The sequence below is a fragment of the Amphibalanus amphitrite genome, unplaced genomic scaffold, assembly GCF_019059575.1.
Source record: "Amphibalanus amphitrite isolate SeventyFive unplaced genomic scaffold, NRLGWU_Aamphi_draft 001347F_arrow, whole genome shotgun sequence".
Taxonomy (NCBI): Eukaryota; Metazoa; Arthropoda; class Thecostraca; order Balanomorpha; family Balanidae; genus Amphibalanus; species Amphibalanus amphitrite.
The window spans coordinates 68,929-92,462 of NW_024882840.1; the positions used below are offsets into that span (position 1 = coordinate 68,929).

Consider the following 23,534-nt stretch of genomic DNA (forward strand, 5'->3'; position numbering starts at 1 on the left):
AAAACAAGTTAGATATTCGAAAATCGGAGGACCAAACCGATCGTTTGACGTATCTTGCTCGACTGAAAATTGATCGGTCTTCAAACTACTGAGCAAAAACGAGGTGATTAGTAGCAAGTGCTGGCGACTGTACATACCAAGCTTCTCGGAATTTGCTCACCGGCACATGGCCGCCGCCCGTCGCCAGGAGCGTCGACGCGCGAAAAAAAGATGGTCAAATTCTTGCTCAGGGGGCGGCACACAGTCGAGCGGCGGCACACACATGAGCGAGAGGGCGGAACTTCATAGCTGGGGTGACATTCAGCTGAAGGGGCGGCACCGGCTGAGAGGGGAGGGAGGCGGCTCTTTGGGAGCACGAAAAGTGGTCCGACTAGTCTGGTTGGTCTCAAATGCGTCGACGCCCATGCCCCTCACTTTCGGTGACTCTTACAGGGGCGTAGGATAGTTTTTTTTAAATATTTTTGGTGTCCGACCTGGGCTTTTGTCGTTAGTAGCACACATTCATACTGGATTAGTACACTATATAAACGGCAGTGATACGAATCGTTTTCGGCACCCGCTACGCGGGACAGCCTTGACCGCACGCTTCCTGTCACGCACCCCAGGTGGCACCGCACTGGTGCGCACGCTGGGGCTATCCCGATTTCTCGGGCCCGGCAGGTCAGAGGGCTGCTCCGGGACATGAAGCGAGGCCGTGCCCTCGGGACATGTCACCGGACCGAAGGATCTGTTTAAAGGGAGATAATGACCTTTTTCCACAAAATCTGAGTTAGGACCATTTTCTGACAAAACACAACAAGTTATAATGTAAATTAAAACCATTTTGCTCAATTCGGTACCTTGCCGCAAATATCTCAACTTGAAGTCACGTTAGCGGGGAGCGCTGAAAATGACCGTTGAATAAGTACTTACATCACTTTTTGGTACTTGCATGTAATTTTGTAAAATGAGCGTATTCCTTACATTTGATCTTCATCACATCTAGTTAGTTAATGGTCGTCTATAGTGCCTTTAAAAGATATTCAATGTTTGGGGGTGGTTTATGTCTAAATTTACGCAACTATTTTTCCTGCTCATCATCTGACGCCATATGCTGCTATTTTAGTAGCAACGACTCAATTTTGAATCGGTCCCGCCGACTGCACAATAAAAGAAGATAGATACAACACTTTTGCGGCATCACTGAAAAACTTATGCAGTACTGTTATCAAAATTCTCATAACACCGTTCGACAAACCTGAAGTCTTTTTGAAATAAATATGCTTGTATTTTTCGCTTCAGGCTCTGACGCCAAAATAATGAATTTCGTAGTCGCAATCGCAAGATTTGGCTGCGTTTCTGGCGCATGCCGTTCATTTGTGGCGCTTGGAAACAAAGAAGAGTAGGCACTATGTACCCCCGAATTAGAATCTAATTAATTATAAACCGAATTAACTCTAATTCAAATTAGAATCCTTACAACCAAGCAACGACAAGGCGATAACATAAACAAAAACCCAAGCGTCGCTGTTTGAAACAAAAGCGTCATATACTGCGACTTTTTTATAGAGAAGGACAACGCATTTCGGCGGGTGTTACAAGTACTGCAAGTACTGCTTCTTTTTTGCAAAAATAAAAACCTTTTTCACATACGAAAATGTGCTAGGAAATTTTCATATTTTATAGAAACTACAGTAGAAATAGTATATATAGATGTCGAGTAATTTTTATTTAAGAAAAAAGAAAGCTCATTATCTCCCTTTAAAGGCGGATCAGGCCCGTGCACCTGCGGCCGGGGGCGCTGGCTGGCACAGCGGTAATCCCCACGACCGAGCGAACACTCCCCAGTTACTGCCATCTCCTGGGTAGGAGCCGGCCGAGGAAAACGCTGCCAGAGGTCAGCTTTGATCCAAGGACCTCCCACACCAAACGTGAACGCATTTGCCAACTGCGCCACAAGGGTGGTGGGGCGTAGGATAGTTGGGGGAGGGGGGGCTTCAGCGCCCAACTGAATCCCCTCCCCACCGTGTAGGGATTCTGTTTTGGTAGGCGCTGCGGCAAATTTGAATAACATGATCAAGTTTAATCAAACCTTTCAAGTTTTGTTCGCAAAATAGTTGAGTAAATTCATACCTAAATCCTTATTTATGAATGGATTGACTGGACGAATGAACATTGGAGGAAAACATGAAACAGGCGGATAAACGAGCAGAAAAATCTGTACCGATTTCCGAGTGCCGATCCTTTCATTCATTCATTCATGGACATATTGTGTCCTTCCATGCAAGTGTGAAATGCGCGTTGACTGCTCTCATTTCTAATGTACGTGAGGTAACTGCAATGACATTTACTTTTTCAGGCCATGGCTAAGAAGAAGAAGCCTATGTCAGACGCCGAAAGGACCCGCAGGCGTCGTGAGCGCATAAAGACCAACCCTGTACTTCGAGAGGCCTACCTTGCAAAGAAGCGGCAGAAGGCCAAGGAGGCGTACGTAAGGATTAAGGATCGCCCTGAGCGTGAACAAAGGATACAGCCCAAGATGTGGCGGGCCAAATACCAGGCCAAGAAGGCCAAGGCAGCGATGGTCAAGAGCGCACCGGAGAGCACGCCTCTGACGGCACCGGAAGCCTTGATTGATTCAGAGCAGGCAGCTTCTTCAAAAGAAACGTCAAATACGTCAGAAACGTCAAATGGTGGGACCAGCCACGCTGCCGGAACTCCGCGGCGCTGGGCAGGATGTCGTCGTCGAAGGCATGTGGAGAGGACCAGGGGGCGTCGAAGTCTAGTTCCTACCAACCTGGCACTCCCATGCCTACGTCACCACGAGGACGCCCGAGGGCATTTACATGTTGAAGATAGGGAAATTGACATAGTTTAGAGCCGCCTGGAGGGCAACCTTGAGATAGATGATAGTGTAAATGTGTGCTAATATGATCATCAACATGTTATTTATCCAAATCCAGGGCCAATTAATCGATATCTTGTCACGTTTTCCAGTGGTGATGCGCTAACTTTCGTGGTTCTTGGAGCCAATAAGGGTGTTTCATAGTGCGATTCAGCCGCATTATCGACTTTAATGCCATAAACTGCCACGGAACATATGATTTGCAGCTCCCTGGCGTGATAGCTGCCAGTAGGGCTGCGGAGTCGGAGTCATGAAGTCGGTCGGAGTTGACAGTTCTGACCTGAGTCGTCGAGTCGGAGTCAGAGTCGATTTTAAAAGCTGGAGTCTGAGTCAGTCACCGAAATTCGATCCCCTCCGCAGACCTTTTAGGGTTCCGTGGTCGGAGTTGTAGTCGGTCGGAGTCGACAGTTCTGACCAGAGTCAGAGTCAGAGTCGATTTTGAAAGCCAGAGTCGGAGTCGGGGTCACCAAGACTCCATTGCCTCCGCAGACCTGCTACGGCTGTGGAGTCGGAGTCGGTCAGAGCCGACATTTGAAATCAAAGTCAGGGTTGATTTTTGAAAGTCTGAGTCAGAGTCGGAGTCATCAAGAAACCCATGGACGATCCGCAGTACCATGTTGTTACAGCGTCTTTGTCTGTGCTCGTCTTAATTCGGCGCAGTGATCGATTGTTCGAGACAGTCAGTTTGTAGCTGTATATTCGTACGTAATTCTGAAAGAAAACAGACGATATTAGAAGCCAGAAAATAAGCAGATGTTAAATGAATACAAAACGACACATAAATCAATATAAATAATAATAAAGACACTTACAACACCATTCCTCCATTGCGCCGCTTGACCCGTTTGACCTCTGCGCATCGATCAGCTGTTAGCCACGTAACGATCAGCTGATATCTTACGGCACAACCGAGGCCATGACTGGACGGTGGTGCCCTCTACAATGGCTCGCCAGCGCCCTCTGCGGCTGCTGCGGTAACATGGCTCCCCGAAATTTGGGGACGCCCAAATTTCCAATCACAACCACAGCACACACAGGAAACCACAGTTTCCCATCACAGTATATCAGGCTCCCCGACAGGGACTCCCGGGTTCTCTACTGTTCACTTCCGGCTATCTGCCTTTACCATTGGCACGAGGCAGTGAATGGGCCTGTCGTACACTGCACCGTCCTTGCCCAGCCGGATCTGCACACTCCGCACGAGGCGGTCTGCACTGGGGTACGTCTTGATGACACGTCCCAGCGGCCAGCTATTCCTTGGAACGCTGTCGTCGGCGACCAGGACGATGTCGCCCTCTTCGATGTTCGGTACGGCGCGAGTCCATTTCCTACGTTCCTGCAGCGTCGGTAGCACCTCTCTCCTCCATCTGGTCCAGAAGAGGGAGGCCAGATGCTGGACCCGTCTCCAGCGCTGCCGAGCGTAGACGTCTGAGTCACAGAATCTACCAGGAGGAGTTAGCACTACCTTGGATTTCAAAGTCAACAACTGGCTAGGGGTAATCGGCTCTACAGTGGTAGTGTTAGTCATGCTACAGTAGGATAGGGGACGGCTATTGACAATGGATTCGGCCTCAGTCATCAGAGTACGGAGCAGTTCGTCATCAAGGTGCTGACCATGACCATCAAGAAGACTGGTCAGAACCGCTCTGGCTGACCTGATTTGCCGCTCCCAGATGCCTCCCATGTGACTTGAGCGCGGCGGGTTCATCCGGAACTCCACCAGGTCACACTCATCTTTCAGCAGCTCACGCCGAAGCTTGTCCATACTCAGCTCGTCCAGAGCCGTCTCCAGCTCTCTTCTTCCTCCAACGAAGTTTGTTCCGTTGTCGCAGTACAATCGTACCACTGGTCCTCTGCGACAAACGAAACGCCGGTAGGCGTTCAGGAAGGCGTCTGTAGTCAATGAATTGGCTGTTTCTATGTGGATGGCACGGGAGTTCAGGCATGTGAAGAGCACGCCCCAACGCTTCAGTTCACTTCGGCGCTCTCTGATGAAAAAGGGGCCGAAATAATCCACACCCGTGTACGAAAAGGGCTCAGCTGGTTCCAGACGCTCCTCTGGTAAGTCCGCCATCTTCTGTTTGTGAAGTGTTCCACGGAACCTTTTACACTTCACACATCTCAGGATATGCCTCGCTACTGCCATTCTTCCCCGGATTATCCAAAATCCAGAGACACGGATTTGTCCCAGCGTCATGTCTCTGCCTCCATGTTGTGTGCGTTGGTGAAAGTGAGCCACGATCATGTCGGTCACATGTCCGCGTTTCGGCAAGATCACAGGATGAGTGACCGCTGTAGACACGTCGCCTCTGCGCAGGCGTCCTCCAACGCGCAGGATTCCATCTTGACCCACGAACGGGTCTAGTCGGTGTAGGTCACTCTGTTTTCCAGTCACCTTCTTTTCTGCCGCTGTCTTCAGCTCCTTCTTGAATGCATCATTTTGGACTGACTTGATGATGATTCGTTCCGCCTCCTTCATTTCAGCGGCAGTGATCGGTGCATCAGTCAGGGAAGCATCGACTTCTTCGCTCACTTGGCCCTGCTGAAGACGAAGCCGCTCCATCATCCTTCTCCGAAGAACTCGTACGTACCTCAGACAGATGGCGAGTGATTTCTTCGCTCTGAACCAGCTCGAAAATCTTTCAAGTCTTTTCGGGAGTCCATCGTAACTCACTGGATCCGCGTCGGCGTGTGTGACGAGGACCCTTTTCGACTTCTTGACCTCAGGATCATCTTCATCTACCTCATGGGTCACTTCTTCGGCCGGCAGGTCAGCTGACTCTCTGAAGAAAGATGGGCCGGTCCACCACAAGTCATTGTCCTTGAGTTCATCTACGCTCAGACCACGTGAAGCCAGGTCAGCCGGATTCTCTTCTGACTTGATATACCTCCACTGCTCGGGTGAGGAGGCGAGTCGCACTTGCTGAATCCTATTGGCTACGAACACGTGGAACCTCTTGGATTCGTTGAGGAGGTAGCCAAGGACTACTTTGCTGTCCGTCCAAAAATACTCCTTCAGATCGTTGATGTCCAGTTCATCTCTCAGGAATCGACTTGCCCTTGCTGACATCACTGCAGCAATCAACTCCAATCTTGGCACTGTCACAGGTCGTTTCGGCGTGACCTTGGTTTTGCTCATTACCAGCTGTGAGGAGATGACACCTTCGTCGTCTATCATTCGCAGGTAGCTGCATTGAGCACAGCCATCCACACTCGCGTCAGAGAAGTGGTGGAGTTCATAGAGCTTGACCTTCCCGAAGTCTCTTGGATAGCAACGGGGAACTGTGATCTCAGGCAGCTTCTCTGTGTCGCTCTTCCATGCCTCCCACAGCTCTTCCAGATCTTCTGAGATGACATCATCCCAGCTGCTACCACTGCAGCAGAGCTGCTTGAGGATGTTCTTCCCTTTCAGCACGAAGGGCGACAGAAGACCCAGCGGGTCATAGACCGAGCTCACCATTGACAGTAGAGATGTCAATCGGATACCAACTTTTTGGTATACCGATACCAAACCGATACCAACTTGGTATTTGATATTTCAAGGCGAGTGCATTTGGTATTTTGTTGGTATTATGAATCCTCACTAATGTAAAAGAGGCTGAGAATTTGGTAAACAGTTGGTATTTTCCTCATATTCCCAAGTCGGTTTGGTTTCGGTATTTTTCAATGGATATTGTTGGCATTTGGTTTGGTATCGGTATCACGATTTTCCGTAATTGACATCACTAATTGACAGTATTCCTCTCCTTGTCGGCTGTTTCTTCGGCAGGTCCACTGTGAAGTGAAGCGTGTCGTCACTTGCATTCCACAGCAGCCCGAGTGCTTGTTCGAGGAGTGGTTGCTTCTCCTTCCCCAGCTCCACATTCTGCAGGTTCTTCGACCGGTCTTCTGGTGGGATGTTCTTCATCACCTCCGGATCATTCGATGCGAATTTGTGCAGCCTGAATCCGCCTTCTCTGCACATGCTGGAGGTGCTTCTCGCCAGGCGAATGGCAGTGTCTGCGTCAGGAGTGGAGATCAGGCCATCGTCGACGTAGAAATTCCTTCGGATGAAGTTAGCAGCCTCTTCGCCATGAGTGTCTTCGAACTTGTCTGCAGTGGCGTTGAGTGCGTACATGGCACACGACGGCGACGATGTGGCTCCAAATAAATGAGTTGTCATCCTATACTCCGCAGGTTCAGATGTCTGGTCTCCATTCTTCCACCAGAGAAACCTCAGTAGATTCCTGTGTTCAGCATCCACTCCCACTTGATTATACATCCCCTCGATATCGCATCCCAGGACTACTGGATGCTTCCTGAACCGAATCAGTACGCCTGTGAGGTTGTTGGCATGGTCAGGTCCTTGGAGGAGTTGACTGTTCAGAGAGAGGCCTCGATACTCGTCACTGCAGTCAAACACCACTCTCAACTTCTTCTTTTTTGGATGGTAGACTCCATGGTGCGCCACATACCAAACTTTCCCGTTGTCAAGGAGCAGCTCGTTCTCGGGGACAGGCTCTGAAAACCCCCTCTTCAACATGTCATCCATGTACATCTCATATTCATGTCGAAAAGAGGGATCTCTGTTCAATCTTTTCTTTAGTCCTGTCAGCCGTCGCTCTGCTGCTTGTCTGTTGTTTGGGAACCGCAAGGCTGGGTCTTTGAGAGGCAGTGGTGCTTCAAAGTGTCCATCCTCTCTCTGATGCATCTTCTCGTCCATCAGGTTCAGGAACTTCTGGTCTTCATATGACATCTTCTTGTCAACGTCAGGCTCTTGGAAGTCGGTGTCCATCATTCGTGCAATCTGCATCAGATTCACTTCTTGAGCGTGTACTCTGAAGGTGAAGTGACACAGCTCTCGTCGTTCTACTGTGACGCTGACGTAGCGGCATGCTGAGTCCTCCTTGTATCCACCTTGCACGGGGCCCACAACACTCCATCCCAGGTCCGTCTTGACTGCCCACGGATCTTCATCATCGCCCTGAACGATGTCTCTTGGTTTGATCGCGCGTGGACAGTTCATGCCTACCAACAGGCCAACTTCGGCACCTGGGAAGTAGGGCGGCAGTTTTTCCGACACCGTCTTCAGGTGCGGCCACTTGTCGATTGTCTCAGCTCTTGGGATGAGATGCCGCTCTGCTGGTATGTCTTTGCGTGAGTAGGTAGCAGGCATCTTGATTTCTGTGTCACTGTCGAGTGGTCGAATGATCAAGTTCTTCATGCTTGTCGTCTTCATGGTAGTTTCACCAGCCATGGTTCTGAGTTCCAGGAGCACGTCTTCTCCCTTAGCGCAGATGCGAGTGGCAACAGACTCCTTGACGAAGCACGCATCCGACTGTGGGTCTAGCAATGCGTACACCACTTCCTCCTTCTCCGGATGTTCAGCGTGTGAGATGCGCACCGGTACAACCATGGTGTGAGAACAGTTGATATCTCTGTCACTGGCTGTTACTTGCAGTGTCACTGCCTTCACTTGTGTTTCTCCAGACTGAGAAGAGGCAGTGGGCTCTGTTCTCTCTCTCCTTGGGACAGACAGGGCGTCATCATGGAGAACAGTTGGGTGCCCACGGGAGCACTTCTCACACTTCATTCTTCTCTTGCATGTGCGCCAGACATGGCCAGGTCTCAGGCATCCCTTGCAGAGACCGTGCTTCATGACGGCCACGCTCTTCTGAGAGAGTTCCATCTTGTTGAAAGCGTCACAAGCGCTAACTTGATGAATTCCATCACAAATCATGCACTCGGGCTCCTTCTTGTCAGCAGTGGTTGCCAAGAGAACACGAGCTCTATCCGGTCCCACTTGTCTCCTTGTTGGAGCCTGCTTCTCTGTAGCTGCAGATTCCTCTTGAATGGTCACAGGCCCACATGCCACTCTGGCCTCCTTCATCAGGAAGTTGACAAAGTCCACAAACTTGGGGTAACCAGCCTGCTGGCCAGGGGCAGGCTCATAGATGCAGATGTCAACCACTCGCTTCCATCTGTCTACTATGTAACGTGGGAGCTTCTTGATGAGATGGCCGATTTCACTTGGTTCATTGAGCACCTGCAGACCAGCAACCTCCTCTGTGGCAGCCAGGAGATGCTGTAAGAAATCTGCAAGGTGACGGAGTGCCTTACCATCTCCACTTCTCACAGGCGGCCAATCTCTCAGACGTTTCTTGTAGGTGCTGGCAATGATAAAATCATTACCGAACCTGTCTGTCAGCAGACTCTTGGCTCTGGTGTATGCATCTTCAGTGCGCAGGTGAAGAAGGCCTTGGATTGACCTGCGTGCCTCACCAGCAGTGTACTGTGCCAAAAAGTGCAGCCGTTCCACAGGTGAGACCGTTCTTGCCTCGATGTAGCATTCAAAGGACTTCATCCAGAGCGAGAACTCTTCAATATCTCCCTTGAACACTTGTGGTTCCAGAGCTGGAAGAAGACTTCTCCTCGTTTGTTCAGTCAGCAGCTGTGTCAAACCTGTGAGCACATCAACAACTCCTGGCTGCTGTCCCTGGTTCACTGCTGTAGACGGGTCAGATGGTTCTGTGGGTGACACAGTCGGATGAGGTCCACTGACTGGAAGTGGATCTACTGGAGCAGGACCAGGCTCCGCGAAGTGGGTTACAAAAGGCTGAGCAGTAGTGACAGAAGCCGCTGAAGGCTCAGCACGAGCAGAAAGGAGGGGTGCAGAGGGCACTGGCATATCATCGACACACTGTCGCTCAAACTTATCAATCACCTCTGATTGTGCCCGCTGAACTGCCAACTCTGTCTCCAGTGACAGCTGTTCCTCCTTCCATTGGAGCTCTTGACGTTGTCTCTGGAGCTCTCGCTTTGCATCCAGTGCAGCCAACTTGGCCCTCAGCTCCGCCTTCTTGTGCTGCTCCAAAATCCGCATCACCTGTATCCGAGACTTCACACTCGCAGAGTCATTCCTGATCCCTGACTGGCCTCCGATGCAGCATCATCCTGTTCTGCTCCACCAGCAGCACCTGGTGGAGCACCCATTGCCATGCCTTTGCCATCCTCGGATACATGGTCTTCAAGTTTCTCACTCGTCTGACTCATGGCCACAGGATAGGTGGGAGCTCAGGAATGAAATGTCTACACTACTGGCTAAAATCTACACAATCAAGAATGGAACACAGGGACAAGGTCATATCAGGTTCACGACAGTGTTAAAATACATATCATTTGCAATCTACAGTTTTCATCAGTTTTGGGATTTATCAATTAAAATACTTCCCCTACTTGTGGTTAGTTATGCCCATTGAGGCCTATTTACTGCTACAATTGTCGATATCAATAACTATGCTACAGTTAATTTGGTGTTAATTACTGTTACAGCGTCTTTGTCTGTGCTCGTCTTAATTCGGCGCAGTGATCGATTGTTCGAGACAGTCAGTTTGTAGCTGTAGGGGAAGGAGGGTGAATTGCGCCACCTTAAGGAAAAACGCTAATTGTAAGAAAACCGCTGGAGATATAAGCATGCATTGGTGACCATTTCAAAGAGAAACTCATTGGCTACGATTTAAGAGCCTCCCGATCAATTAAGAATGTTTCGTTTGCTTCTGACAGCTGCTTTTTCAGAAACATGTAAAAGGGCGCATTTGCCAACAACTGCTGTAAATTGCGCCAGGGGGATGGCGCAATTAGAACCCAATTGCGCCCTATACTTTAACATGGCTAAGCGAATAAGACGGAATGCATACACCCCGGCAGTCTAATGTCATTGCGGCTTACTTTAACATTCATAATGTTATTCACGCTGGTTAAATAATAAATGTAGGTATAAATCGCGATGTTTTTTTGCCCAGGTAATTACTTTACATGTGTTCGTACGCTTGTAAAAGTGCAACGAAAACGTTTACTGTAACCGACTAGATATATGTGAACGTATGCGCCTGTACGGTTACATTTTCAATCGTTTCTCTCAAAATTAATAATTTTTATTGTTTCGACAGCTTTATGACATCAGTTTTTACTTTTTTATAATAGCTGTCACCTCTCACCCCTGAATCCATGTTGAAAATGTCGTATTACACCACAAGTTCGTAGCCTAAATGGCAGCTACATTATAAGTTTGACGAGAGAAATAATTTGCGGACTGACGACAGCGGGTTGCTCCCCTGCCTGACATTAAACTCCTTCTTTATTGCAATCAGTTAATGATACATTCATGCTGTTGTGTTATACAATAGCTACACCATTATTCTATTTGCGCCCCCCTGGCGCAATTGCCATGGGCGCAATTAAAATTGAGGTACTTTTTAATACAAGCGTGGAAGTTATCATAAAGATGTTGAAGGAAGTTAACTGTTTTAGTGAAATATAATGAAAAAAGGGTTTTTCTTTCTAAATATCACTCTGAAAATCACACAAATATCACACATTTTTATAGCCAACGGTTCAAAATACTGCAAAAAAGCTAAGAAAACGCCATAACATCTTTGATGACGAAATGAGCCTTGCTGATTGGCTTCATCGGGGAGCTTGGGCCATAAAAGGAACTATCCAGTGGAGAAAATACTGTTTTCGAACACAAAATTCAAAACATGCCATTGAATCCGTGGGAATGTTGGTGGGCGCAATTGGTGGACATGCCTAAGAGCTGGACTTTTTGCACGCGTTCCCCGCCAGGGGGCGCCACTGAGGAAGCACCCTCTGACGTCACGATAAAACTGCGCGCACTGTGCGCACGGTTCTGTAAGCAAGTAATATAGTGGTGGTTTCATGGTGGAAATTGGAATAAGTATTTTGACGTTGTAAAATTTCAAGCCGTTTTTGTGAAATGAATTAGTAAATGCATTTTAAAAGTATTTATTAAAAGCGTGGAAGGAGAATAATTAGAAGAAGATGCATATTTTTGTTCCAATAGCTTATTATGTGAGACATGATCGGTAATAACGGGTACTTCTAAGAAATAGTGAACAAGTACCAAACAGCCTACTCGGCTACGATCGTCAGCTGTCCTTTGGAGCTGGACTTCAACGCTGTAAAAAAAAATGTGTGCTGAATTAATTTTTAGTTTCACCAAAATATAAGCAATTTATCATCTCCTTTTCACTTTTGTAATTATTGTTGAGTGAAGAGACATGTTGCTAGTTCTGACAATACAAATTATTAAATAAATAAAAAAACGAAATGCGACGGTAAGTATCTGCTACTAAATTATCACTTAAACTAAATACATGGAGAATCTTGCTACCATTGCTTATAAAACGTGCTTATCAATACACAAATGTTTTATTTCAGACAAGAAGGATTTATTTGCCTGAAGTCTTGCGTCATGTGCTACTGCTTTGATTCCAAAGACGCTCTCCGGGTCGGGGTAATTTAGTTCTTCATCGATCGATAAGAGATTTTGATTCCATTGATATCCAAATTGATAAGCTCGGCACCATGGAGTAAGGGCGTCCCCACAGGGGTGACGCAGGAAATATGAATGGCGTTTACACCGACAGTAGTTTCCCACAGCCGGCAATGGGAATCTCCTGTCGGTGTAAACGCTACTAGGTATAGTCCCATCCAACTCAAACACTGGGGAATATCCCCGCACTTTTGAGGACGGAAATATATGGACCTGCTCGAAAAATAGTGGACAAAATACGGCGAGCTTTCAGTTTTATGGTTAGGTCTCCCTTCCGAGGCACATATTTACGAGGGTCATATTCCCCCGGCGTCCTGATGATCGGCGCCCAGCTCAACGTCGAAGGCGCCCTGATACGCGGCACTGCATCTGTGAAGGTGCCCAGGCTGCTGCTGGTCGAATTTTGGTCGCCTACTTAACAAAACCTCCGTTGGTGCCATCTCAGTTTCCTCGAGGTCAGGCAACCTTCCCACGCCGTTGGCTACCTTGGCTGGCCGGCGACTCGTTCCCCTCGTGGCGACGCTCTTGACATCCAGTCAAAAGTTGGAGTGGCTGGCGCCCCCAGTGGGGGCCGGGGAAGGGGCAGTGGGCCTCCACGTTGCTCTCTTCCCGAGCCTATGGTGACTTGGCTCAACTCTCCTCAATAGAATCTGGATTCTGCACGCTGTATGAACATGGGCGTATTGTATTTTATTGTATTGAACAATCATGAGCGATCCACATTCTGAAAGTGCGTGGCGATTACTGCTCAGACACCACTACGGACAATACGGACAGTGGCCGGGTGTGACAATCAGTAGTGCCATTCATATAGAGGGTGTCATATATGAGCGGAGAGGCAACAGCACAGCTGAGCGGAGAGACAACATTAAAACAACAGTACAGCTGGCGTTGCATGGAGCTGCAGGCAACCGGACAGCGGAAGCTTGCGAAAAATAAACAATTTGTCACTTCAACGTATAAACAATAGTAAAAGCAACATAAACACATATTCTCATGGTCGAACCCATGCACTAGCGGCTCACGGCGGGCACAGGCGCGCAGAGCGGTAGCGGCACCGGATCACACGTCATGGGCGTTGTCTCAGCATAGGTTGTTATGAGCGGAGAGGCAACAGCACAGCTGAGCGGAGAGACAACATTAAAACAACAGTACAGCTGGCGTTGCAATGGAGCTGCAGGCAACTGGACAGCGGAGGCTTGCGAAAAATAAACAATTCGTCACTTCAACGTATAAACAATAGTAAAAGCAACATAAACACATATTCTGATGGTCGAACCCATGCACTAGCGGCTCACGGCGGGCACAGGCACGCAGTGCGGTAGCGGTACCGGATCACACGTCATGGGCGTTGTCTCAGCATAGGTTGTTCGCAATCTAGTTGAAGCCTAAGAAGACGGCCAGTGGGGTCTCACTGCTGCTGAGGCGACCTCGGAGACGATGCGTCGCCCCTCCTGTCGGCGACCTGCGGTGAGCAGGACTCCAGATAGCTGTCTGGCACGTTGCCGACACTGCCAGACGCTGTCAGCAGGCCTCACTGCTGCAAGTGATGTGCAGATGGACGCCAGGTGACTTCGTCTGCAGGCGATTCCGGAGACCGCGGCCTCACCAGGCAGCGCCACCTGCATCGCCATGTCGGTGTTTCTAGAAATGGAAAAATAACAGTATCGGTGAAGGACAAGCAATACAATGTATTCTGTTTTCCTCTCTTGCAGGTATACGTAATCTACAATTATCATTGTTCCTATTTCATTCAACTGAACCTGAAAATTCCATATTGGCACATTGTTTGACTAAATTTGTGTAGTTGGGAACAGGGGCGACGCCACGGTGCGACGACTGGAGGGGACATTGACCATTTTGGAGGGGACGAGGACCATTTCAAGTCGATTCTTTCCATGCAACGCCATAGGCGAAATGTTAAAATTTTAAAAAGTGGAGGGGACGAGATCCCCTCCGTCCCCCCCCCCCCTGTGGCGACGCCCTCGGTTGGGAAGCAGATTGTTTGAAATACATGTTTGGCTGAACAATGCGGAAAATATTTCATTGATCACTATAGCTGCAACAAAAATACTGAGACAGAAAACATTTGCGCTTACCTGGCTCCTTAGTCAGTCCCGCACAACGGAAGTGGTACCATTTATCGCAGCCGTCGCATCCGACCATCGGTGCTGCACTGATGCTGCTGCACTCCCCACATTCCCAGTACCTTAGGAGCGTCTTGGCTGTGAAAAGATTACATGAGTCATGGCGCATACATGAATAGTAAGATGTTTTATATGTTTAACATCGCATAGCAAAGACACAACAGCTGGGAGTCAAGTGTAAGCCAAAGTGTAAGCCCTGCCATGTTTTGCAGACTGGATTTTAAGCAAGAAAAGCGTTGCTAAAAATGACGCTTGACGAAGCCTCATCCTACTGGGCTGTCTGACATGTCTCCCTGTAAAAAGCATGTGGCCCTTATATTGTATATATGATGAATATGTTAATAATGCAGAGAAAACACAGTATAAATTATACCCAACATTTCATCTTAATCGACTTTGTCAAGGGTGTTTGAACAGCTTGAGATGAGTGAAGTGTAAGGGTACCTAGGTACATCTGAAAATAAACTGAATCTGCGTTCAATAAACATTGATTTTGATAATACATTTCACAAAACAACTGCTAATAACAATCATACTAAAATAGCACGACAGATAACTAACAATCGCATGAAGAACTTCTTGATTCGCCTTGACATCAACATTTGTCGTCCGAACGAATGTTGTGAAGTTACACATTTGTCTTTTCTGCGCAGCATTTGTGTTTGCCATTTACCGCACCAATGTTCGCCAGCGGTGGTGACTTTTCCTTACCTGCTCACGAAACGTCACACACGACATGACGTCACCTGAAGACGTCATCAAAAAGTCCAGCTCTTAGGCGTGTCCCAAGTTAGGAGGGCGCAATACACCCACTTTCCCCTATATTCGTACGTAATTCTGAAAGAAAACAGACGATATTAGAAGCCAGAAAATAAGCAGATGTTAAATGAATACAAAACGACACATAAATCAATATAAATAATAATAAAGACACTTACAACACCATTCCTCCATTGCGCCGCTTGACCCGTTTGACCGGACATGCCTAAGAGCTGGACTTTTTGCACGCGTTCCCCGCCAGGGGGCGCCACTGAGGAAGCACCCTCTGACGTCACGATAAAACTGCGCGCACTGTACGCACGGTTCTGTAAGCAGGTAATATAGTGGTGGTTTCATGGTGGAAATTGAAATAAGTATTTTGACGTTGTAAAATTTCAAGCCATTTTTGTGAAATTTATTAGTAAATGCATTTCAAAAGTATTTATTTAAAGTGTGAAAGGAGAATAATTAGAAGAACATGGATATTTTTGTTCCAATAGCTTATTATGTGAGACATGATCGGTACTAACGGGTACTTCTAAGAAGTAGTGAAGAAGTACCAAACAGCCTGCTCGGCTACGATCGTCAGCTGTCCTTTGGAGCTGGACTTCAACGCTGTAAAAAAAAATATGTGCTGAATTAATTTTTAGTTTCACCAAAATATAAGCAATTTATCATTTCTTTTTCACTTTTGTAATTATTGTTGAGTGATGAGACATGTTGCTAGTTCTGACAATATAAATTATTAATTAAAATGAACGAAATGCGACGGTAAGTATCTGCTACTAAATTATCACTTACACCAAATACATGGAGAATCTTGCTACCATTGCTTATAAAACGTGATTATCAATACAAAAATGTTTTATTTCAGACAAGAAGGATTTATTTGCCTGAAGTGTTGCGTCATGTGCTACTGCTTTGATTCCAAAGATGCTCTCCGGGTCGGGGTAATTTAGTTCTTCATCGATCGATAAGAGATTTTGATTCCGTTGATATCCAAATTGATAAGCTCGGCACCATGGAGTAAGGGCGTCCCCACAGGGGTGACGCAGGAAATATGAATGGCGTTTACACCGACAGTAGTTTCCCACAGCCGGCAATAGGAATCTCCTGTCGGTGTAAACGCCACTATAGTCCCATCCAACTCAAACACTGGGGAATATCCCCGCACTTTTGAGGACGGAAATCTATGGACCTGCTCGAAAAATAGTGGATTGATCGGCGCCCAGCTCAACGTCGAAGGCGCCCTGATACGCGGCACTGCTATCTGTGAAGGTGCCCAGGTTGCTGCCGCTCGAATTTTGGTCGCCTACTTAACAAAACCTCCGTTGGTGCCATCTCAGTTTCCTCGAGGTCAGGCAACCTTCACACGCCGTTGGCTACCTTGGCTGGCCGGCGACTCGTTCCCCTCGTGGCGACGCTCTTGACATCCAGTCAAAAGTTGGAGTGGCTGGCGCCCCCAGTGGGGGCCGAGGAAGGGGCAGTGGGCCTCCACGTTGCTCTCTCCCCGAGCCTATGCCGTGACTTGGCTCAACTCTCCTCAATAGAATCTGGATTCTGCACGCTGTATTAACATGGGCGTAGACACCACTACGGACAATACGGACAGTGGATGTGACAATCAGTAGTGCCATTCATATAGAGGGTGTCATATATGAGCGGAGAGGCAACAGTACAGCTGAGCGGAGAGACAACATTAAAACAACAGTACAGCTGGCGTTGCATGGAGCTGCAGGCAACCGGACAGCGGAGGCTTGCGAAAAATAAACAATTCGTCACTTCAACGTATAAACAATAGTATAAAAAGCAACATAAACACATATTCTCATGGTCGAACCCATGCACTAGCGGCTCACGGCGGGCACAGGCACGCAGTGCGGTAGCGGTACCGGATCACACGTCATGGGCGTTGTCTCAGCATAGGTTGTTATGAGCGGAGAGGCAACAATACAGCTGAGCGGAGAGGCAACAATACAGCTGAGCGGAGAGACAACATTAAAACAACAGTACAGCTGGCGTTGCATGGATCTGCAGGCAACCGGACAGCGGAGGCTTGCGAAAAATAAACAATTCGTCACTTCAACGTATAAACAACAGTAAAAGCAACATAAACACATATTCTCATGGTCGAACCCATGCACTAGCGGCTCACGGCGGGCACAGGCACGCAGTGCGGTAGCGGTACCGGATCACACGTCATGGGCGTTGTCTCAGCATAGGTTGTTATGAGCGGAGAGGCAACAATACAGCTGAGCGGAGAGGCAACAATACAGCTGAGCGGAGAGACAACATTAAAACAACAGTACAGCTGGCGTTGCATGGAGCTGCAGGCAACCGGACAGCGGAGGCTTGCGAAAAATAAACAATTCGTCACTTCAACGTATAAACAATAGTAAAAGCAACATAAACACATATTCTCATGGTCGAACCCATGCACTAGCGGCTCACGGCGGGCACAGGCACGCAGTGCGGTAGCGGTACCGGATCACACGTCATGGGCGTTGTCTCAGCATAGGTTGTTATGAGCGGAGAGGCAACAATACAGCTGAGCGGAGAGGCAACAATACAGCTGAGCGGAGAGACAACATTAAAACAACAGTACAGCTGGCGTTGCATGGAGCTGCAGGCAACCGGACAGCGGAGGCTTGCGAAAAATAAACAATTCGTCACTTCAACGTATAAACAATAGTAAAAGCAACATAAACACATATTCTCATGGTCGAACCCATGCACTAGCGGCTCACGGCGGGCACAGGCACGCAGTGCGGTAGCGGTACCGGATCACACGTCATGGGCGTTGTCTCAGCATAGTTTGTTCGCAATCTAGTTGAAGCCTAAGAAGACGGCCAGTGGGGTCTCACTGCTGCTGAGGCGACCTCGGAGACGATGCGTCGCCCCTCCTGTCGGCGACCTGCGGTGAGCAGGACTCCAGATAGCTGGCTGGCACGTTGCCGACACTGCCAGACGCTGTCAGCAGGCCTCACTGGCCACTGCTGCAAGTGATGTGCAGATGTACGCCAGGTGACTTCGTCTGCAGGCGATTCCGGAGACCGCGGCCTCACCAGGCAGTACCACCTGCATCGCCATGTCGGTGTTTCTAGAAATGGAAAAATAACAGTATCGGTGAAGGACAAGCAATACAATGTATTCTGTTTTCCTCTCTTGCAGGTATAGTAATCTACAATTATCATTGTTCCTATTTCATTCAACTGAACCTGAAAATTCCATATTGGCACAATGTTTGACTAAATTTGTGTAGTTGGGAACAGGGGCGACGCCACGGTGCGACGACTGGAGGGGACATTGACCATTTTGGAGGGGACGAGGACCATTTCAAGTCGATTCTTTACATGCAACGCCATAGGCGTAATGTTTGAATTTTAAAAAGTGGAGGGGACGAGATCCCCTCCGTCCCCCCCCCCTGTGGCGACGCCCTTGGTTGGGAAGCAGATTGTTTGAAATACATGTTTGGCTGAACAGTGCGGAAAATATTTCATTGATCACTAGAGCTGCAACAAAAATACTAAGACAGAAAACATTTGCGCTTACCTGGCTCCTTAGTCAGTCCCACACAACGGAAGTGGTACCATTTATCGCAGCCGTCGCATCCAACCATCGGTGCTGCACTGATGCTGCTGCACTCCCCACATTCCCAGTACCTTAGGAGCATCTTGGCTGTGAAAAGATTACATGAGTCATGGCGCATACATGAATAGTAAGATGTTTTATATGTTTAACATCGCATAGCAAAGACACAACAGCTGGGAGTCAAGTGTAAGCCAAAGTGTAAGCCCTGCCATGTTTTGCAGACTGGATTTTAAGCAAGGAAGGCTTTGCTAAAAATGACGCTTGACGAAGCCTCATCCTACTGGGCTGTCTGACATGTCTCCCTGTAAAAAGCATGTGGCCCTTATATTGTATATGATGAATATGTTAATAATGCAGAGGAAACACAGTATAAATTATACCCAACGTTTCATCTTAATCGACTTTGTTAAGGGTGTTTGAACAGCTTGAGATGAGTGAAGTGTAAGGGTACCTAGGACCTAGGTACATCTGAAAATAAACTGAATCTGCGTTCAATAAACATTGATTTTGATAATACATTTCACAAATCAACTGCTAATAACAATCATACTAAAATAGCACGACAGATAACTAACAATCGCATGAAGAACTTCTAAATTCGCCTTGACATTGTCGTCCGAACGAATGTTGACTGAAGTTACACATTTGTCTTTTCTGCGCAGCATTTGTGTTTGCCATTTACCGCACCAATATGTTCGCCAGCGGTGGTGACTTTTCCTTACCTGCTCACGAAACGTCACACACGACATGACGTCACCCGAAGACGTCATCAAAAAGTCCAGCTCTTAGGCGTGTCCGTTTGACCTCTGCGCATCGATCAGCTGTTAGCCACGTAACGATCAGCTGATATCTTACGGCACAACCGAGGCCATGACTGGACGGTGGTGCCCTCTACAATGGCTCGCCAGCGCCCTCTGCGGCTGCTGCGGTAAGGGCGCTGCCGATCGATGCCCTGAATTGCCTATGATTTCAATTTATGAATTGAATGAATAGATGGCAATTAGTTAGGTACCTTCTATTATTCATCCCTTGCCACTTGGAGGACTTACTTTCAGTAGAAAAAGACGCATTATTTGTTTGTTTATTTATTGACAAATATTTTTTAGCAGTTAGGGATACAGACACAAAACACAATGATAGCACCTCGCTGGTGCAAATCATTGCTAGATAGATGTTGAAATGTGTTGCTATTGAAGAATCTACTGATTTTCCTGGCGGCTCTCGTTTTCAATTAACTACTGGTCTTGTAAGATCTCTTGATTGCTCACCGTCTGGCGTCTAGTTCCAAGGTTTTCTGAAAGGTAATCAAACGTTACCATGGCTGCTCTTGATGGAATGGCGCTTGCTGGTTTTGGGTTCTTAATTGGTGGTTCTTGCGTCTGATCCTGTTGCTTCATGTTCCATCACATCACATTAAATTTATAATGGAACAGACACTTCTACCTTTTATTTCACTGTCAGTCGACTTGCATTTACCCCTGTGGCCTGCTAGCCCTTTTATTTCCACGATAGAATCTACCAATTATTGAAAAAGCCTCGGATACAAAAGCAAGAAAAGTATGTCAAGTTAAAAAATAGCGACGGTCCTAGAAAACCAGAAAAAAATCTAAAAGCCTGTCGATCTCACTTCCCTCACTTCATAACAAAAAACACGCAGCAAAACATGCGAAAGAGTCCTTAGCAACGCCTTAGCAACGCATTTGTCTGAAGTGCGCAATATGTGTCACATCTGGAAAATTTAGTAGCTACTTGATTATTCAACTAGAGTTGGACTATATAAGCTAGGCTTTTATATAAGAAATAAGTGTTTGCTTATCGAATTTATAACAACTGGCAACTGGACTTCGAAATAATAATTTATTACAGAAAAAGCTTGTTTGCGACATATTTGTAAAGAAACAACGGAAATAGCTTTGGCACGTACGCTATTCTAGTACATTTTTGGTAGAAAACTTCGTCCAACCTTATGTTTTAGGGCCTTGGAGAGGACGGAGTGACTATTGGCATGTTACGCATGACTTCAAGGCCCTAAATACAAGGTTGCACGGACTTATTTCTACTAAACCTACCAGAATATAGTTTCACGGTTGATTATTTAAATAATTCTTCAATGAAATTTTTTTTATTATTATCTCGTAATCATTTATAAGAAATTTTATAACTCAACTTTCAATTTGCTTGCCTTTTACTAGGAAAATAACTTTTCTAGTATTGGGTCAACATAGTGGTGTAGCAGTAGGAACCACATCTGGCAAAACCCCAATGCCTACATACAGCAGAAAAGCAGCCACCAGGTGTCGCCACAGTCGCCACTTGGTCGCCACACAGATGTCGCGCGCGTCGCCAATCGCCACACTACCGATTTCCATAAGGACGCATATGTACAGATATGTATAGGAAAGTCGCCCTTAAGGATTACGCTTACATCCTTTGCTTATGAGGTCGGTGGTTGGAAATTGGGAGGGGCTCAGCTATTTTCGACCACGGATATGCCTTTATCACATGATGAGGAACATGCTAATAAGCGTTTTATGCGTCATAACAGCACAAAAGTATTTTTAATCATTTTTCAAAAATAGCCGTTCTGCCGTATCTTTCAGTGCAAGGTGCCGTCGGTCATCCCCGACGTGACGTCACGCAGGGAATTTGCCAGATTTTCCTACTAGACTTCGATACCCCCTGCATGACTTGGTCTGTGATCGCACCACATGTACTCGAGGTTGTGAACGCGTCACTTGTGTCGGGTGTACTACCGGGAGAATGGAAGCGTGCCACAGTTGTCCCCATCCATAAGTCCGGGAGCACTTCGGATCGGAACCTAACAACTACCGGCCTGTGTCTATTCTTCCGGTGGTAGCAAAATTAGTAGAAAGTGTCGTCAGCTCCCAGCTATTGGAGTATTTGATAGCACACTCGGTTCTCACTGATGTTCAGCATGGTTTTCGGCCGGGGCGGAGCACAGAGTCAGCGATGCTGGACACGGTAGGATATCTCATGGACGGCATGGATAAGGGATACATAGGGTGCCTAACAACAGCTGACACATCAAAAGCTTTTGATAGTGTGCAACATTCCAGACTGCTAGAGAAACTTGCCTGGTATAGCATTCAGGACCACTGGTTCAGTAACTGGCTTGAGAATCGTTTTCAGAGGACTAGGGGAGGGGAGACACTGCTAGAAATCACTCATGGGGTAATCCAGGGATCATTAATCGGGCCAATCTTGTTTTTAATTTTTACAAACGATTTACCGTCATACCTTGAGGATAGCAAAATTGTAATGTACGCCGACGACGTGCAGTTTCTCCATCAGGGTCAACCGCGTCACATTTTGGATCTCCAGCAGAGAGTGGAACACACGGTCAACACAGCTCACCGATGGTTCACTGCAAACAGCCTAAAAATTAATCCTACAAAAAACAGATCTGGTGTTAATTAAGTCCAAAAGGCGTCAACTGAACCATAACTTCACGATCAATTTCGGCAATGCTGAAATTCCTCTGTCACCCGCTGTCAAAGTTCTCGGTAAGACACTGGACAGTATTGTCATTTGACGCTCAGGTGTCAACCGTTATTCGTCGCTGTTATGCTACCATGGGAGGTCTCGCAAAATTGGCGCGGTCTCTCCCGGAGGAGGTGAAGAAAATGATAATCGAATCTTTAGTTTTTCCCCATTTAGTTTATTGCATGTCAGTCTGGGCCGGATGTGGGACAACTCAGAGGCAGCGTATTCAAAAGGTTATCAACCACTGTGCGCAGAGAGTGAAGGGTGTTCCGCGATCTGCCCATGTATCGGCGATACTGAGTGGATTGAGCTGGCCGAACGTGGATGTTTTGGTGGCTGAGCGTGACATGGCCATGATGCACAGCATACTGTATAACGACCAAGCGCCGGCCAGTCTGCGTGAGCGCGTTGTGTATCGCGACACTGTCAGTGCGCGACACGAGAGCGACCGATGCCGGTCAGCTGCAGTTGCCGCGAGTCCGCACCGAGCACGCTCGGAGGTTTTTCAACTCTCGAGCCGCGGCACAGTGGAACAGCGCGCCCGCAGAAATCAGGGAAGCTAGCACCGCCGCAAAGTGTCGCAGAATGGCTAGAGATCATTTTACTAGAACCGATTAGATGGTGAGCATGATATGTGATAGCGCTCTTTTAAAGGTGCATATATTTTTTTAGAGTTTTTAATGTCGCTTTGTTTTAACTCGACCATGTTTTAACTATACATAGTTCAATCGTCTGTGTTCCTGTGTACTGACGCAAAGACGTAAGAGCCACGGTGAGTGGAAGTCTTTAAGAAATAAATGATGATGATGATGATACTTCCCTGGCTAAAGTGGCCGGGAAGAAGCGGCGCAGCGAGATAATTATGTCGCTCAAACGTCAGGTTTGGCACTACAAGAAACGCTGTGCGGGTGTGTATCGTCGAATTTTAATTTTTTTTAATCGTCTTCACTACTAAATTTTATTGGTCCCTGGCATGTTTGAAGCCGTAGGATACCAATCAAAAAATCTGGGACGAAAACCTAGCCTGCTGCGAGCGGTTGAACGGAAGCCTGTCGGGACGGCGCCAGGCGTTGAAGTCTCCCCGTTAGTTACGCGCACACTAGCACCACGCGGCGGCTGGCGCCGTGCCGCCGCGTTCCCGGTCAGCCGTGTTTTAGCGTTCACTGACGGGTCGAGGTGATTATTCTAAGCTTTCCTAAGAAGCTTTCTGCCCCGCAGCTCATTATTGAGCAAGAATATCGCACAAACTGCATAGAACATTGACATGCAGGTTGTCGGCACATATGGAGAAGGGGATGTTTTGGTTAAAGGAAAT

General features: G+C 47.5%; 1 protein-coding gene across 1 annotated transcript; it reads right to left on the reverse strand.

The window, feature by feature from the left end:
- Nucleotides 1-3,986: 3,986 nt before the first annotated feature.
- Nucleotides 3,987-8,279, reverse strand: LOC122372337. The gene is made up of 4 exons (XM_043349429.1): nucleotides 6,683-8,279; nucleotides 5,242-6,289; nucleotides 4,540-4,737; nucleotides 3,987-4,251 (listed from the first exon to the last, which is right to left on the reverse strand). The coding sequence occupies exons 1-4, from the start codon at nucleotides 8,277-8,279 to the stop codon at nucleotides 3,987-3,989; spliced, it is 3,108 nt and encodes a 1,035-aa protein (XP_043205364.1).
- Nucleotides 8,280-23,534: the final 15,255 nt, after the last annotated feature.

What these genes read in the sequence shown, in the direction of transcription:
- LOC122372337 (XM_043349429.1), bottom strand. Translation starts at nt 8,279, where the DNA reads ATGGTTGTACCGGTGCGCATCTCACACGCTGAACATCCGGAGAAGGAG. An exon ending in CGGGCTGCTGTGGAATGCAA is followed by an intron (nt 6,290 to 6,682) that starts GTGACGACACGC and finishes TCGTGCTGAAAG; the next exon opens with GGAAGAACATCCTCAAGCAG. An exon ending in ATCTGGGAGCGGCAAATCAG is followed by an intron (nt 4,252 to 4,539) that starts GTCAGCCAGAGC and finishes CTTCTGGACCAG; the next exon opens with ATGGAGGAGAGAGGTGCTAC.